General features: G+C 42.9%; 1 protein-coding gene across 1 annotated transcript; it reads left to right on the forward strand.

Moving 5' to 3' along the window:
- Positions 1–925: 925 nt before the first annotated feature.
- On the forward strand, positions 926–10,399 carry Adamts1 (ADAM metallopeptidase with thrombospondin type 1 motif 1). Its single transcript, XM_076867332.2, has 9 exons — positions 926–2,036; positions 3,629–3,975; positions 4,321–4,453; positions 4,827–4,994; positions 5,452–5,741; positions 5,977–6,163; positions 6,264–6,436; positions 7,569–7,744; positions 8,129–10,399. Exons 1-9 carry the CDS (start codon positions 1,310–1,312, stop codon positions 8,826–8,828), a joined length of 2,901 nt encoding a protein of 966 aa, XP_076723447.2. The 5' UTR covers positions 926–1,309; the 3' UTR covers positions 8,829–10,399.
- The last annotated feature ends 3,270 nt before the right edge of the window (positions 10,400–13,669 follow it).

Here is a 13,669-nt window from a genome sequence, read left to right on the forward strand (position 1 = left end):
AGTGGGGTTCCTTAATGGTTCTGCTCATCTCGCCTACGGCCTGCAGCAGCTGCACTTAGGTGGGCGATCCGCGGGACTTACTTTCTGGAATGAAGAAGAGAAAGCCCAATTCCTTCCATGGGCTCTAGGAAATGAACCCCGCTCCAGATCAGCTATTAAGGAAATGGGAACGGGGGTCCCCACAAAAAGTCTTATGTGGCGCGGGGCCGGGGAGGGGGAACAGAGTAAAGGTCAATGCGGACCCATTTTACAATCCTGAGTCTAGGATGTGCCCCCAGACCGTTTGTACAGGGCGAACGCAGAGCCAACACCAACCAAGCTTTCCCTAAGAAAAGTTGGGGCAAAGAGAGCTTTGCAGCAAAGGAGCTCCTGGCAGCCCAGGGAGACGGAGAGGTGGGCAGGCTATTCTTTCTAGAAAGGGCGGCTCATCTTCCAGACTGGGGAAGAAAGGGCTATGCAGGCAGGGAGGGAAACTTAGGGGCCACTCCAGCGAAGGGAAATTTTGGTAAAGGGACCCAACTATCCACCCCGACCCTCCCTCCTGGGAGCTGCAGCCCAGAGGGTATACTGAGTACCCCACAAAGGAGGGGCTGAGAAGGCAGGGTGGTCCAGGAAGTCTGCGGGGAAGAGGCGTGGTGGAAGGGAGAATTTTTACCCCCCTGAGTGGCCCAGGCTGTACAAAGTGCTGGTCACAGTGCCCGTTCTGCTTCTTCCGCCCCCTAGATTGACGAGCCCTGGCACGAAGCCAGCGCGGAGGCTGCCCCCTCCCCCCCGGAGGCCCGCGGCGCTGAGCGCGGTTTAGCACCGACTGAGCTCAGGGGGCGGTGTCTTTGGGATGGAAAGGCGGCCAAGATGGAGGAGGGGCTCATTCCAGGGCTATAAAGGGGCGGTCCGGGCTGCACAGTTCTTGCACTCGCTGGAAGCCGCTACAAGCCTAGCGCTTATTGCGAAGCTAGAGCTCACGGTCGGGCGGAGAGGGCAAGAGTCCTGCTCAGAGTGAGCAGTACTAGGCGGAGGACGAAGGGTAGCGAAAGGCACCGATCCTCGAGTTGCCCCCAGCCCCGGAGGTGCCCTAGAGCGCTTCTTTTTCCCTCAGCGGCCACTCCATAGCGCCCACCGTGCGGTGCCTCCAACTCTGCGCTGGAAGAAAACCTTCCCGCGCGCCGGCAGAATCTCGGCGCCTTCTAAGTGACTGGGAGGTTCGGCTGTAGCCGGTTCTCCGCTAACTTTCAAAGAATAAACTTTGACAATCCGGAGAAAGCCAGCTCAGCTCCCCCTCCTTCAGAGTGCCGCGTCTCCCAGAGCTCTGATGCAAAGAGCAGTCCCTGTGGAGTCCCGAAGGCACAGGCCGGTCGGCGACATGGGGAACGCTGAGCGAGCGCCACGTTCTCGGAGCTCTCAGGCTGCACCCACGCTGCTGCTGCTGCTCGCGGCGGTTGCAGTGCTGTTTATAGTGCCCGGCGCGCATGGGCGCCCAGCGGAGGAGGACGAAGAGCTGGTGCTGCCCGCCCTGGAGCGCGCCGAAGGACAGGAGACCACGCGCCTCCGCCTAGACGCGTTTGGCCAGCGGCTGCACCTGAAGCTGCAGCCCGACCGCGGCTTCTTGTCGCCAGGCTTTACACTCCAGACTGTGGGGCGCAAACCCGCGCCTGAGGCGCAGCGTCTGGACCCCGCCGGCGACCTAGCACACTGCTTCTACTCTGGCACCGTTAATGGTGACCCCAGCTCTGCCGCAGCCCTCAGCCTCTGCGAGGGCGTGCGTGGCGCCTTCTACCTGCAAGGCGAGGAGTTCTTCATCCAGCCGGCACCCGCAGCTGCCACTGAGCGCCTCGCCCCCGCCGCCGCCGAGGAGGAGCCGATCAAGCGGCCTCAGTTCCATCTCCTGCGGCGGAGGCGGCGGGGCGGTGGTGGCGCCAAGTGTGGAGTCATGGACGATGAGACCCTGCCCGCGAGGGGTGCAGAACAAGAGGGAGAAGACCTTGGAACGCAGTGGCCTCAGCGGGACCCGGAGCCTCAACACGTGGGACAGCCAACAGGTAGAAAAGTTTTCCCTACTTGGTTCTCCATTCATTCCCCTCTCCCCATTTTCTCTAGCCACCGTGACTTGGTAGACTCCTACTTGCATTCAGGAGAATGTGTCTGCAGACAAGACGGAGACCTGGAATGATTTTTGAGGTTAATGGTGGTAAGCCTAAGATTGAGTTAATAAAATCCTACTTTAGAACATTTAATTCCATTTAATTCTACCGAATAATGAACAACGAAGAAAGAACAGACAAATCGATTTTCGGCAGACGTAGGCAAAACGTTTCAATTGAGAAGGGAGCGTTTAACCTGACTTCTACACCTTGGTTAAGTGTGCATTTGTGACTTCTTACCTTTAATTTCTTTTTAACGATTCTGTGTGTGCGCTTTGACTGGGTTGCAGCTTCGCGCTGTTTTGTAACTACTGTTTTTGCATGCTCTCGGTCGGCGCTCAGAAGAGGGCGGAGACCGAGAAGGCAGAAGAGCGATGGTGATCTCCGACAGTGCTTATGAGCCTAGGCGACTGCGCTACTGCGTTATCTATTCTGTGGGCTTCTGTTCCCTTCCCCCTCTTTAAAGTCTGACCCTGGACGGCTGGCGGCTGCGGGGCCGCTCTGCAGAACCTGCTTGGGAGGTCTTTGCGCAGTTTGCCCCGCCTCCCAGCGCCTCCTATTCGCCTCCGGATTTGCGCTCCCTCTCGCGGCCATAATCCTACTCTCTAGCACTGTTGAGTGTTAGGGGCCGCCGAGCTTTCCTGCTACGCCTCCAGTCTTCTCCTGAGTCTCTGTGTGCAGTGCTTATTATTCATTTTTTCCACTTTATCACTCCGATGTCTTTATTCCTTGAGTTTTTCCACGTGTCTTGATTTTGAATTTCCCTTTTGCGTTTGCTCTTATGTTCCTGGGAGGAATTACGCGGTCATAGCCCAGTTTAGGACCTGCAGGCGAGAAGGCTCTCAGTCCGTAGTCCGAGGGCTCTTTACCAAATTATGAACGGTGATTTGAGGCAGAAACTTATTTCTCTGGGGCAATGAGATTGGGGCAACAGGCTGCTGGGCAGAGTGGGTGGTCCTTGTGCCCGGAATTGGCAAACGCATAACACCCAAGGGACCCCTGGAATGAGAAAGCTGAGCAATGCAGGCTGAGATTCCTCAGGCCCAGCCCCTTGGCAGCAGCCCCAGCCCTGCCCTAGGCTTTCCACGTGGAGCCCGATGATCTCATTCAGGATTTGAGTCCTGGCCTCAAGAGTGAAAGAGTGACTCAGGGAGCTCTGCCTGCTGCCCTTGCTCCAAGTTTTTACTACAGCTGAGTAGGGTGATGTGACTTCAAAGGAACAAAAGAAACCCTGCTCTCTTACACATGAAAACCGCCAGATCTCTCCAAGCAGTACACGGTCTTTTTATTTAAAGCAAAGGAGAAAAAAAAAAAAAAAAAACTTTAAAAATTATATTTTCAATAAAAACGTGCAAATATTTTTGTTATTGTTTTCTAAGTATATTTAGGTTTTATTTGCTTTGACTAGTTAGGCTTTCCTTATATACTCAAGGAAGGTAACTATTCTTGGAGAGACTGCCCACAAGCAAACTGTCCTTGTTTCTTTACAGGAACTGGAAGCATAAGAAAGAAGCGATTTGTGTCCAGCCCCCGCTATGTGGAAACCATGCTTGTGGCCGACCAGTCAATGGCAGAGTTCCATGGCAGTGACCTAAAGCATTACCTTCTCACCTTGTTCTCGGTGGCAGCCAGGTTGTACAAATACCCTAGCATTCGAAATTCCATCAGCCTCGTGGTGGTGAAGATTTTAGTTATCTATGAGGAGCAGAAGGGGCCAGAAGTGACCTCCAATGCTGCACTCACTCTGCGGAACTTCTGCAACTGGCAAAAACAGCACAATCCTCCCAGTGACCGGGATGCAGAACACTATGACACAGCGATTCTTTTTACCAGAGAGGTGAGGAGGAGATAATGTCAATGACCATATTGTCCACTTAAGAATCAGCATAATACCAACTGAATAAAAAGATTTCAATAATATTTTTTTTCACTTAATTTTTTAAATTGGTTAGCATGGTCCATATTGCTTATTTTCAGCTGTAATCTTAATGTCTCAAGTTTTACATTATTTAGTTTTTAAAAACATTAGGACGGGTTTTGATTAGAGTCACATAGAGTCTTTAGCTAAACAATAATGAATGTAAATGCTCCCAAATGTAGATAAAGACACACCTTGCTAGAAACTAAAATTCAAAGGTTCCCATTGTTCATATTAATAAAGACTGATCTTTACTCCTTATAGGACTTATGTGGGACTCAGACATGTGATACTCTTGGAATAGCTGATGTTGGAACTGTGTGTGATCCCAGCAGAAGCTGCTCAGTCATAGAAGATGATGGTTTACAAGCTGCTTTCACCACAGCCCATGAATTAGGTAAGTCTGTTTCAGAGTATAAATTAAAGCCCAATTAATGAATTCAAACTGATGAAGCAATATATTGATTTGAGAGGAGAGTCTGCAGATTATATTGCTACCAGTGTGTCTTAGAAATTATAGTTTCTGCTCTTTGAAATATGACCATGTTTATTAGAATAAAACCTAAAATAGTATGAACTATGGATATATGGAACTTGACATTTCTGTACACCAGGTAAAAAAAATAAACATTGTCTCCAAAATAGATTGTCTCCTAAATAGACTTCTTCCTGTAGAAATATGACTTGGAGACAGATGAATCCCTGTAGGGAGAAAAAAGTATTGTTTCAAGTGATCTCTATTTCAGTTTTGGTTTTCGATTGCTTCCTAGGCCACGTGCTGAACATGCTTCATGATGATTCGAAGCAGTGTGCCAGCCTTAACGCTGGGAACCAGGGTTCCCACATGATGGCCTCAATGCTCTCCAATTTGGATCACAGCCATCCTTGGTCTCCCTGCAGTGCCTACATGATCACATCATTTCTGGATAATGGTCATGGTAAGATACTTTAGCTGCTCTCTTTAGAAAACATCCCAACTTTCATGTATAGAGTTCTAATTAACCAAGCTCTTTTTAATTTTTTTTTTTTTTTTTGTATTTTCAAAATTACATTTTACTGTCAAGCTCATAGATATTCAGATCTTAATTCCTGATAAAAGATAATGTTTCTGGCTGAGTAGCTCCCAGAGTCCATTCATTCATATTTTAGCAGAATAATAGCTTCCTGTCATTGATAATCCAGAAATCCTCTATTAAGCATAATATCTTAGTGATAATATAAATCTCTCTGGCATTTTCTCCCAGAGCTCTGCATATTAGATTACTTTGCTATGCATTAATTCATATGATGAATATTTTGAGAAACCATGATCTACACTTTGCATTATTTCTTTAAGTACTCATTAATAATGTGTTTTTCTTTTTTTGTTTGTTGTGTTTTTGGTTTTTTTTGTAGGGGAATGTTTGATGGACAAGCCCCAGAATCCCATACGGCTACCATCTGATCTCCCTGGCACCTTGTATGACGTTAACCGGCAGTGCCAGTTTATGTTCGGGGAAGAGTCCAAACACTGCCCAGACCCAGCCAGCACATGTGCCACCTTGTGGTGCAATGTCAACTCGCCCTCTGGTGTGCTGATGTGCCAAACCAAGCACTTCCCCTGGGCGGATGGCACCAGCTGTGGGGAAGGGAAATGGTGTATCAACAGCAAGTGTGTGAACAAGACAGACAAGAAGCATTTTGATGTGAGTTTTTCCCCCAGAACATATTTACACCCCTTTAAAATTCAGAAGTGAAAAAGCAAAGTGATGTTAAAAGGTTTCTTGCCAAGATAAATACCCTAATCTGTGGGAATTCCTCCAGTGGGAATGCAAGATAGCTTATTTTTGGAATTCAGTCTTTTTCTCATATTTTTTCTTTTATTCCCTAAAATGGTCTCTTTGGAGAATTCTGACACTGATGATTTGTGTTGCCCTTTAGGCCCCTGTTCATGGAAGCTGGGGATCATGGGGATCCTGGGGAGATTGTTCGAGAACCTGCGGTGGAGGAGTTCAGTATACAATAAGGGAATGTGACAACCCAGTCCCAAAGAATGGAGGAAAGTACTGTGAAGGCAAACGAGTGCGCTACAGGTCCTGTAACGTGGAGGACTGTCCAGACAACAATGGTGAGCAGCAGTGAGCTTGTGCTTTCAGAAATAAGATGAGTACACAAAAGGCAGTTCAAGGCCAGAAATTGATAATGTCATCATGTCATTCTTTTTCCAGGAAAAACCTTTAGGGAGGAACAGTGTGAGGCACACAATGAGTTTTCAAAAGCCTTTGGAAGCGGGCCTGTGGTGGAGTGGACCCCCAAGTATGCTGGTGTCTCACCAAAGGACAGGTGCAAGCTCATTTGTCAAGCCAAAGGAATCGGCTACTTCTTTGTTTTACAGCCCAAGGTAGACATTTTTACCATTATTTTTTCCCCCATCTAGGAGCCAAGGTCTTGGCTTGATACTTTTTTTTTTTTTTTTTTTTTTCATGCATCCTTGACTTGCTTTCTTTAAAAGAAGTCTAAATTCAGACTTCTTTTCTTCCAAATGCCTTAGCAACTGCCTGCTTTGAGTTTATTATTGCTTCCAGTTATGAATGAAACTTAAATTCTGCACTTGAGATTCTGGCAATTGCTTAGCATTAGTCCTTTTCTGTACCAGGAAAACCCTTTGAAAATCAAGAGCTTTTTTGTATAACTAGGTTTCACCTGTAACTGTGGTTAAATATATTATATATTAACACAACAACTAGTAGTTTGGGACAATAGTTTAGGCATGGTCCAAAGAACTCGTTACTGGGTAACTAGCAGTAACATATGGAAACATTAAAATGGAAGTCTGAGCATTGATAATTTGTATGTTTGAGCACGTATATTGAACAAGAAGCATCCTTCTCTGGTGGTTTGGCCACGGGGTTAAATCTGGTTCAGAAGTAAAAAATATAATTTAATTTGGTTGAGATTGTCATTAGTATTGTATTCTATGAAAATATTCCCAAGTAGCAGATTTAGCATTCAATGAACCACTTATGAAGCACCGTCTATTGTCAGATAGACTAAGGATACAGGAGTAAAGAAATTGACCTGCACAGGGGCTGGGGATGTGGCTCAAGCGGTAGTGCACTAGCCTGGCATGCATGTGACCCGGGTTCTATCCTCAGCACCACATACAAACAAAGATGTTGTGTCTGCCGAAAAACTAAAAAATAAATATTAAAAAAAATCTCTCTCTCTCTCTCTCTCTCTCTCTCTCTCTCTCTCTCTCTCTCTTTAAAAAAAAAAAGAAATTGACCTCACAGAGCTTCATTGATCTTAGCTGTAGGAAAGATAGGCCAATAAACAGATAATCAGAAAATCTATAATTTCCTCAGATGTTTATACAACCCACTGAAAGAAAGTCAAAGAAAAGGAAAGTGCATGGCATAATATGAAAAATATTACTTTAATAAGTGTAGTCAAGAAAAATGTTCATAGTTACCATAGCACAGGTTCCTTCTCATCTGATGAGTAATACTGGACATATGACCTTCTTGTTTCAGGTTGTAGATGGTACTCCATGTAGTCCAGACTCCACTTCTGTCTGTGTGCAAGGACAGTGTGTAAAAGCTGGTTGTGATCACATCATAGACTCCAAAAAGAAGTTCGACAAATGTGGTATTTGTGGAGGAAATGGATCTACATGCAAGAAAATATCAGGATCTATTGCTAGTGCAAAGTAAGTTTTAAAATACATCTCTCAGATACCTCATAATTTAAATGTACTGTTTCATGGCAGTGGGGAAATTGGATTAGAAATTATTAGATTAGATTAGATTCCAATTGGATTGGAAATTATTCCAATCAGGGCTGGGTACAGTAGTGCGTGTGTGTAATCCCAGCAGCTTGGGAGGCTGAGGCAGGAGGATCTCAAGTTCAAAGCCAGCTTCAGCAATGGCAAGGGGCTAAGCAACTCAGTGAAACTTGTCTCTAAATGAAATACAAAATAGGGTTGGGAATGTGGCTCAGCAGCCAAGTGCACCTGAGTTCAATCCTCAGTAGAAATGATTCCAATCAATTAGTCGATGAATGAGAGACTCACCTCTATTTTTCTTGCCTTCAGACCTGGGTATCATGATATTGTCACAATTCCAAGTGGAGCCACAAACATTGATGTGAAACACCGGAATCAGAGGGGATCCAGAAACAATGGCAGTTTTCTTGCCATCAAAGTTGCTGATGGCACTTATATCCTGAACGGTGACTTCACTTTGTCCACTTTAGAGCAAGATATTACATACAAAGGTATGGTCTTATGGTATAGTGGCTCCTCCGCAGCACTGGAAAGAATCCGCAGCTTTAGCCCACTCAAAGAGCCCTTAACCATCCAGGTTCTTACTGTGGGCAATGCTCTCCGACCCAAAATTAAATACACCTACTTCGTGAAGAAGAAGAAGGAATCTTTCAATGCTATCCCTACTTTTTCAGAATGGGTCATTGGAGAGTGGGGTGAATGCTCTAAGTCATGTGGATTGGGTTTGCAGAGAAGATTGGTGGAGTGTCGGGACATTAACGGGCAGCCTGCATCTGAGTGTGCAAAGGAGGTGAAACCAGAAAGCACCCGACCTTGTGCAGACCTACCTTGCCCACACTGGCAGCTGGGAGAATGGTCACCATGTTCCAAGACTTGTGGAAAGGGTTACAAAAAGAGAACCTTGAAGTGCCTGTCCCATGATGGGGGAGTGTTGTCTCATGAGAATTGCGATCCTTCAAAGAAACCTAAGCATTACATAGACTTTTGCACGATAGCAGAATGCAGTTAAGCAGGGTCAGTTTTGAGGAAAAGGCAGTGTGGAAGGACTGACGACTGACGCACTGAATAAGAATGCTGGAGGGATTCAGTGTATCTTGCCAGTAGCCAGTGAGGTGTGTCGATCATGGGAGTGTGGAGGTAAATAGGAGTTAGATCATGAGAATATCCTGCCAGTTACAAATCTGATAGGCTAGTTAATGAGGATTATTAACCTGTGAGCAATGATATAGCATGAAAAGCCCCAGGGCATTATTATTATTATATCTTTTGTTACATCTATCACAAAAACAATTGTCAAAATAAGCCGATATTTTTATATTGCAAACCCTGCTTCCTGGTACTGATTAAATGCTTTGTACCATGCAAGTTGGGAATGAAAAGCAGAAGAAAGATGAAATTTTGTTTAAGACATGGCTTACTTTACCTCACTAACAAAAGGGGAAGAAAGGAGTACAAAGAGGGTATTTGATCAGCACTCCTTATGGCCACTATGGTATCAGAGAATGTTTATGCATCTTTTCCATCAAGAGTGAAGAGTTCAGATTGTCCAACATGAGAGAAAGGCTCATAGCTCCTTCTCTAACGCCTTGTACCATCTCAGTCTTTATCTGTGTCGTTCACTTAAATGCATGTATTTCTAAGAGTGCATCAAGTCTACAAGGCCAAGAAAAGCAGCAGAATATGAGGTGCTGATAAAAACTCAAGGTGACATGATGAGTTTGGTACTTCTGGTCTACCTTCCTCCTTATGTAAGCCGACTGTGGGAATGTGGATATGGAAAAGTGAATTGTGTCTTAAGAAAGTCAGTGAGACCACACAAAAGGATGTAATGCCAGAGCAAGAATGGAGCACATAGAACAGTGTCCCCTGGGCTTAGGGACATTGAGATCACTTGTCTCATGGTGAGGAGGCTGCTGAGGGGTAGCAGGTCCATCCCGGCAGCTGGTCCAACAGTCGTATCCTGGTGAATGTCTGTTCAGCTCTTCTACAGAGAGATAATATGACTTTTTCCATATGTATATAGTAAAGTGTGTTACTATAAATTATATATGTACTTTATAAGTATTGGTTTGTGTGTTCCTTCTAAGAAGGGCTACAGTTTGTAATAAATGCCTATAATAACATATTTATTTTTATACATTTATTTCTAATGATAAAACTTTTAAGTTATATCGCTTTTGTAAAAGTGCATATAAAAATAGAGTATTTATGCAATATATGTTACTAGAAATAATAAAAGAACACTTTTGGATATGTGTGTTTATTTTCTGAAGTGGAAAATGACTGTTTTCTGACATGGCAGGAGATCTGAGACAAACATTCTCTGAAGACAATTTTTTTCTTAAATTCTTTGAAAATAAGATTGGGTTCTAATGACATATTTTATGTATCTTTGGTTTATGGTAGTGCTGATAATAAAGGGATGTATTGTATCTTTAGTGATAGATAAATTTGCTACTCATGTTTCTAATAATATACACCAGTGGTTGGCAAACCTCTGTAAAAAGCCGGATAGTAAATATTTATGGCTTTATGAGCTGTACCATCTCTGTTACAAAGCAGTGCTATTGTAAGCATGAAAGCAGCCATAAATAATATGTAAATGAATGGGCATGGCTGTGTCCTAATAAAAATTTATTTACAAAAACAAGTGGTGGGCCAGGTTTGTTCTGTGGGATGAGATGGCCAACCTCTGATGTATATCAGAAATTAAATCGGAAAAGGTCGGGGTTCTGGACCCATTTGGGATTTTGATCTCTTCCTCAGTTATATCACATATGTGAAACTATGGGAAAGTATTTCAACTAATGAGTAGAAAATAAATCATAAGTTGCACATGGACATGCATGATGGGCCAAGCTCTGCAATGTTTTGTTTGCTTATCAGGAATACCTGAGGTGTTCTGGAGACATTGGAAAATCCAGGTCTTTCTGTGTAGCCTTTTGTAAATCCTTATATTTTCAGTGGCTTTTTAGAAGTGTGGACTACTTCCAAAGTAACTATGTTGCTCTGGAGAAAGAGTTTGCTCCTTACTTTCTTAACTTGCTGTTTACTAATGTAGTTTACTGACTATAAGACAGATGATGTAGTTAACTGCTGACAGTCCCAACTTCATACTTTCATTCTTTTTTTAAGTAAGTTTTCTCACGTAGAATAATAACATGCCCCCTTCAGCTTCAGATGACAGTTTCTAAGTTACTCCACAATTATGCAGAGTGTCCACCAGCAGTTGAAGGGATTATTTTCTGGAGTCTGGTATATTAGTGCAAAACGTGGGATGGGGTAGGAGTTATGCTAATCTTCGATTAACTCCTTTAAGAACCTACTAGGCTACAGTATTGAAAGGTTAAAAAAAAAAAAAAAGTTCTCATATTGTGGGAACTAGCCTTTGTTCCATTTAAACAGATTTTATTTGTGCAGTTCAGAGGCCTAATTTGCACTATGCACCAGCAATCTCCATCATGGTAATTTAATGCTTACATTAGTACTGCACAAATCCCTGTAGTAAGTGACATGGAGAACACACACGCACTCAAGAGTGTTTCAACTCTTGTTTACTATACATGCTATTTGAGAAAAGAAGATTCATATACTTCAAACAAGAACTTGTGCTATAAAGAAGTCATTTGGGGATCTTAACTCAGTCGCAAGAGTGTTATATTCTTAAGAGGCTTAGGTTGATTTGATATAGTAACAATTCTCAGGATTCAGAATATGAAGAGATAGAACAAGCCAAAAAGATTTTTTGCCCTCCCCTTTGTTCTCTGTCCAAGATAATGTCACATGACTTTCTTTTGTTGCCATATTATTTTTCAGCTGTCTGCTGGTGAGATTTCTTTTATCACTAGTTGAAACAGATTATGTTGGCAGCAAAAGAAGTTGCATTCAAAACATATCTCGGTCCTGAGAGCTTGACTAGGTACCTGCTTAGCAGGAGAGAGATTTTGTGGTGTCTTGAGTGGCTGGTATAGATGATTAGCTGGAATGTAGTTGAGTTCTAATTCAAACACCTCATTTTTGGAATATGCAAGGGACAGTTTCTTTAGCATTTCAACTGTCAAGGATAATATTTGGAGGAGAGATTTCATCATTGGCAAAGTTGGTTTCTAACTCTTGCTCTTTGTGGAGTTTGCCATCTTAAGGAGGGAACAATAGCCCTTACTGTGTCTTAGGAACAATAAATGATGGACACAATTTTCTAACCTCTTCAGTTTCCTAGAAGAAAGGAATACAAAAGTTACTGTGAATATTTGGCCTATCAAGGAAGTTGACCAACATTCTTCCCCCAAAGAGGGTTCATTCTGCTGTCTACATGATTGTGATATGATGAGCTCATCATATGACGTGGGCAGGAAGAGAAAGAGGCCAGTGAAACCAAGAAGATTCTTTGATTAATCAAGTTTTCCCAGGAAGCAAAGGTTTTGTACCTTCTTTAACAAGAGTAGCACAATATATACTAAGCCATGAACATGACAAGTCACAGAGAAAAACAGAACCATACACAATGCCCACTCATTCCCTCCTGTCTCTTCATTGGCCAGGGTCCTGAGAGTCCCTAGTATGGCGTTGCTCAGTGCAATCTTATCTCCATAATTCAGATAATGGAAATTTTCTTTATAGTTCCCGTCTGTTGTTCACATAGTCTTTATTTAAGGCTAAGTTTCTATAATTACCATGTAGCTCTTTGTTTAGAATTTATCTTGTTTTCTTAAGCTATGTGAGTTTCCATTTATTTAGGAACATAGTTTTATGTTCTATTGCTCTTCAGAGAAGGTACTCATCATTCACTTGATGGAGTGGGAACGAAGTAGAGAGTACAGCTTCATGTAGAGTAAACCAGACAGGCTTCTTAAATAAGATGTTTGGGTGGAAACCAGAAAGATGCCAAAGAGTCAGCTCTCAGAGGGAAGAACTTACAATAGTGGGGTGATGACCACAGATGACAGTAAACTTGACTACCCTCTTGCAAGATGATCCAGTGAGAGGCCAGTGTGGCTGGAACAGAGAGGAAAGTATAAAAGGAGGAGGTTGGGATAGTAGAAGGCAGAGAAAATGTCCCAAATAATAAGAAGTACACCTGGGTTTTGCTAGAGAGAAATGGGGAGCCAGTGGCAGCAACTGAGCTGGGGAATCACAGTTCATTATAGGTGGAGACCAGATAGAAACCTGTGGGATCCTATTGCAATAATTGCAATGAATGATATGTGGATGGGGCTGAACTAGGGTAACAGCTATGGAAATAATAAGAGCTCAAATTCTGCAGATCAAGATGGAATTTGCAGATGGATATAGACGTGAAAGGAAAAAGAATATTGTTTGTGGATGAGTCCCAGGCTTTTTTTCTCCTTTTTTTTTTTTAGTAGGAATGGGGGACAGATATTTTAGTAGGAATGGGGGACAAACATAGATGTACATTTTAGTATACTTAGAGACCAATAGAAAACTCAGAATCGTTAATAAGTATTGAAACCACTTAAACCTATAGCTAAATATGAATAATTATTGAAAACACGTTTCAAAATTAACTGGAAATGTAAAAATAATAGTTAAAAATAAGATATTATAAAAATATTTTAATAATTCATGGATAAAAGTATATATCATTGACAAAATTATAAAATGGGCAGGCATTTCTGTTTTGCTATGGAAGTTATCAAAGAATACCATTTTATTCTTGAATTTAGTAATTAAATATAAATGAGTGGTATTTCTTTTAAAAAAAAGTACACAAAAATAGTTTTTTGTTGTTGTTATTTTTTGAAAAGTGAATGTACATTAAAAAAAGACCCATAAAGCAGGGGAAAAACACAAAATAAGATGACAGAATGCCACCCACCATTATCATAAAAA

This window comes from Callospermophilus lateralis, chromosome 10, assembly GCF_048772815.1.
Source record: "Callospermophilus lateralis isolate mCalLat2 chromosome 10, mCalLat2.hap1, whole genome shotgun sequence".
Lineage (NCBI taxonomy): Eukaryota > Metazoa > Chordata > Mammalia > Rodentia > Sciuridae > Callospermophilus > Callospermophilus lateralis.

What these genes read in the sequence shown, in the direction of transcription:
- Adamts1 (XM_076867332.2), top strand. Translation starts at nt 1,310, where the DNA reads ATGCAAAGAGCAGTCCCTGTGGAGTCCCGAAGGCACAGGCCGGTCGGC. An exon ending in ACACGTGGGACAGCCAACAG is followed by an intron (nt 2,037 to 3,628) that starts GTAGAAAAGTTT and finishes GTTTCTTTACAG; the next exon opens with GAACTGGAAGCATAAGAAAG. An exon ending in GGACTGTCCAGACAACAATG is followed by an intron (nt 6,164 to 6,263) that starts GTGAGCAGCAGT and finishes TTCTTTTTCCAG; the next exon opens with GAAAAACCTTTAGGGAGGAA.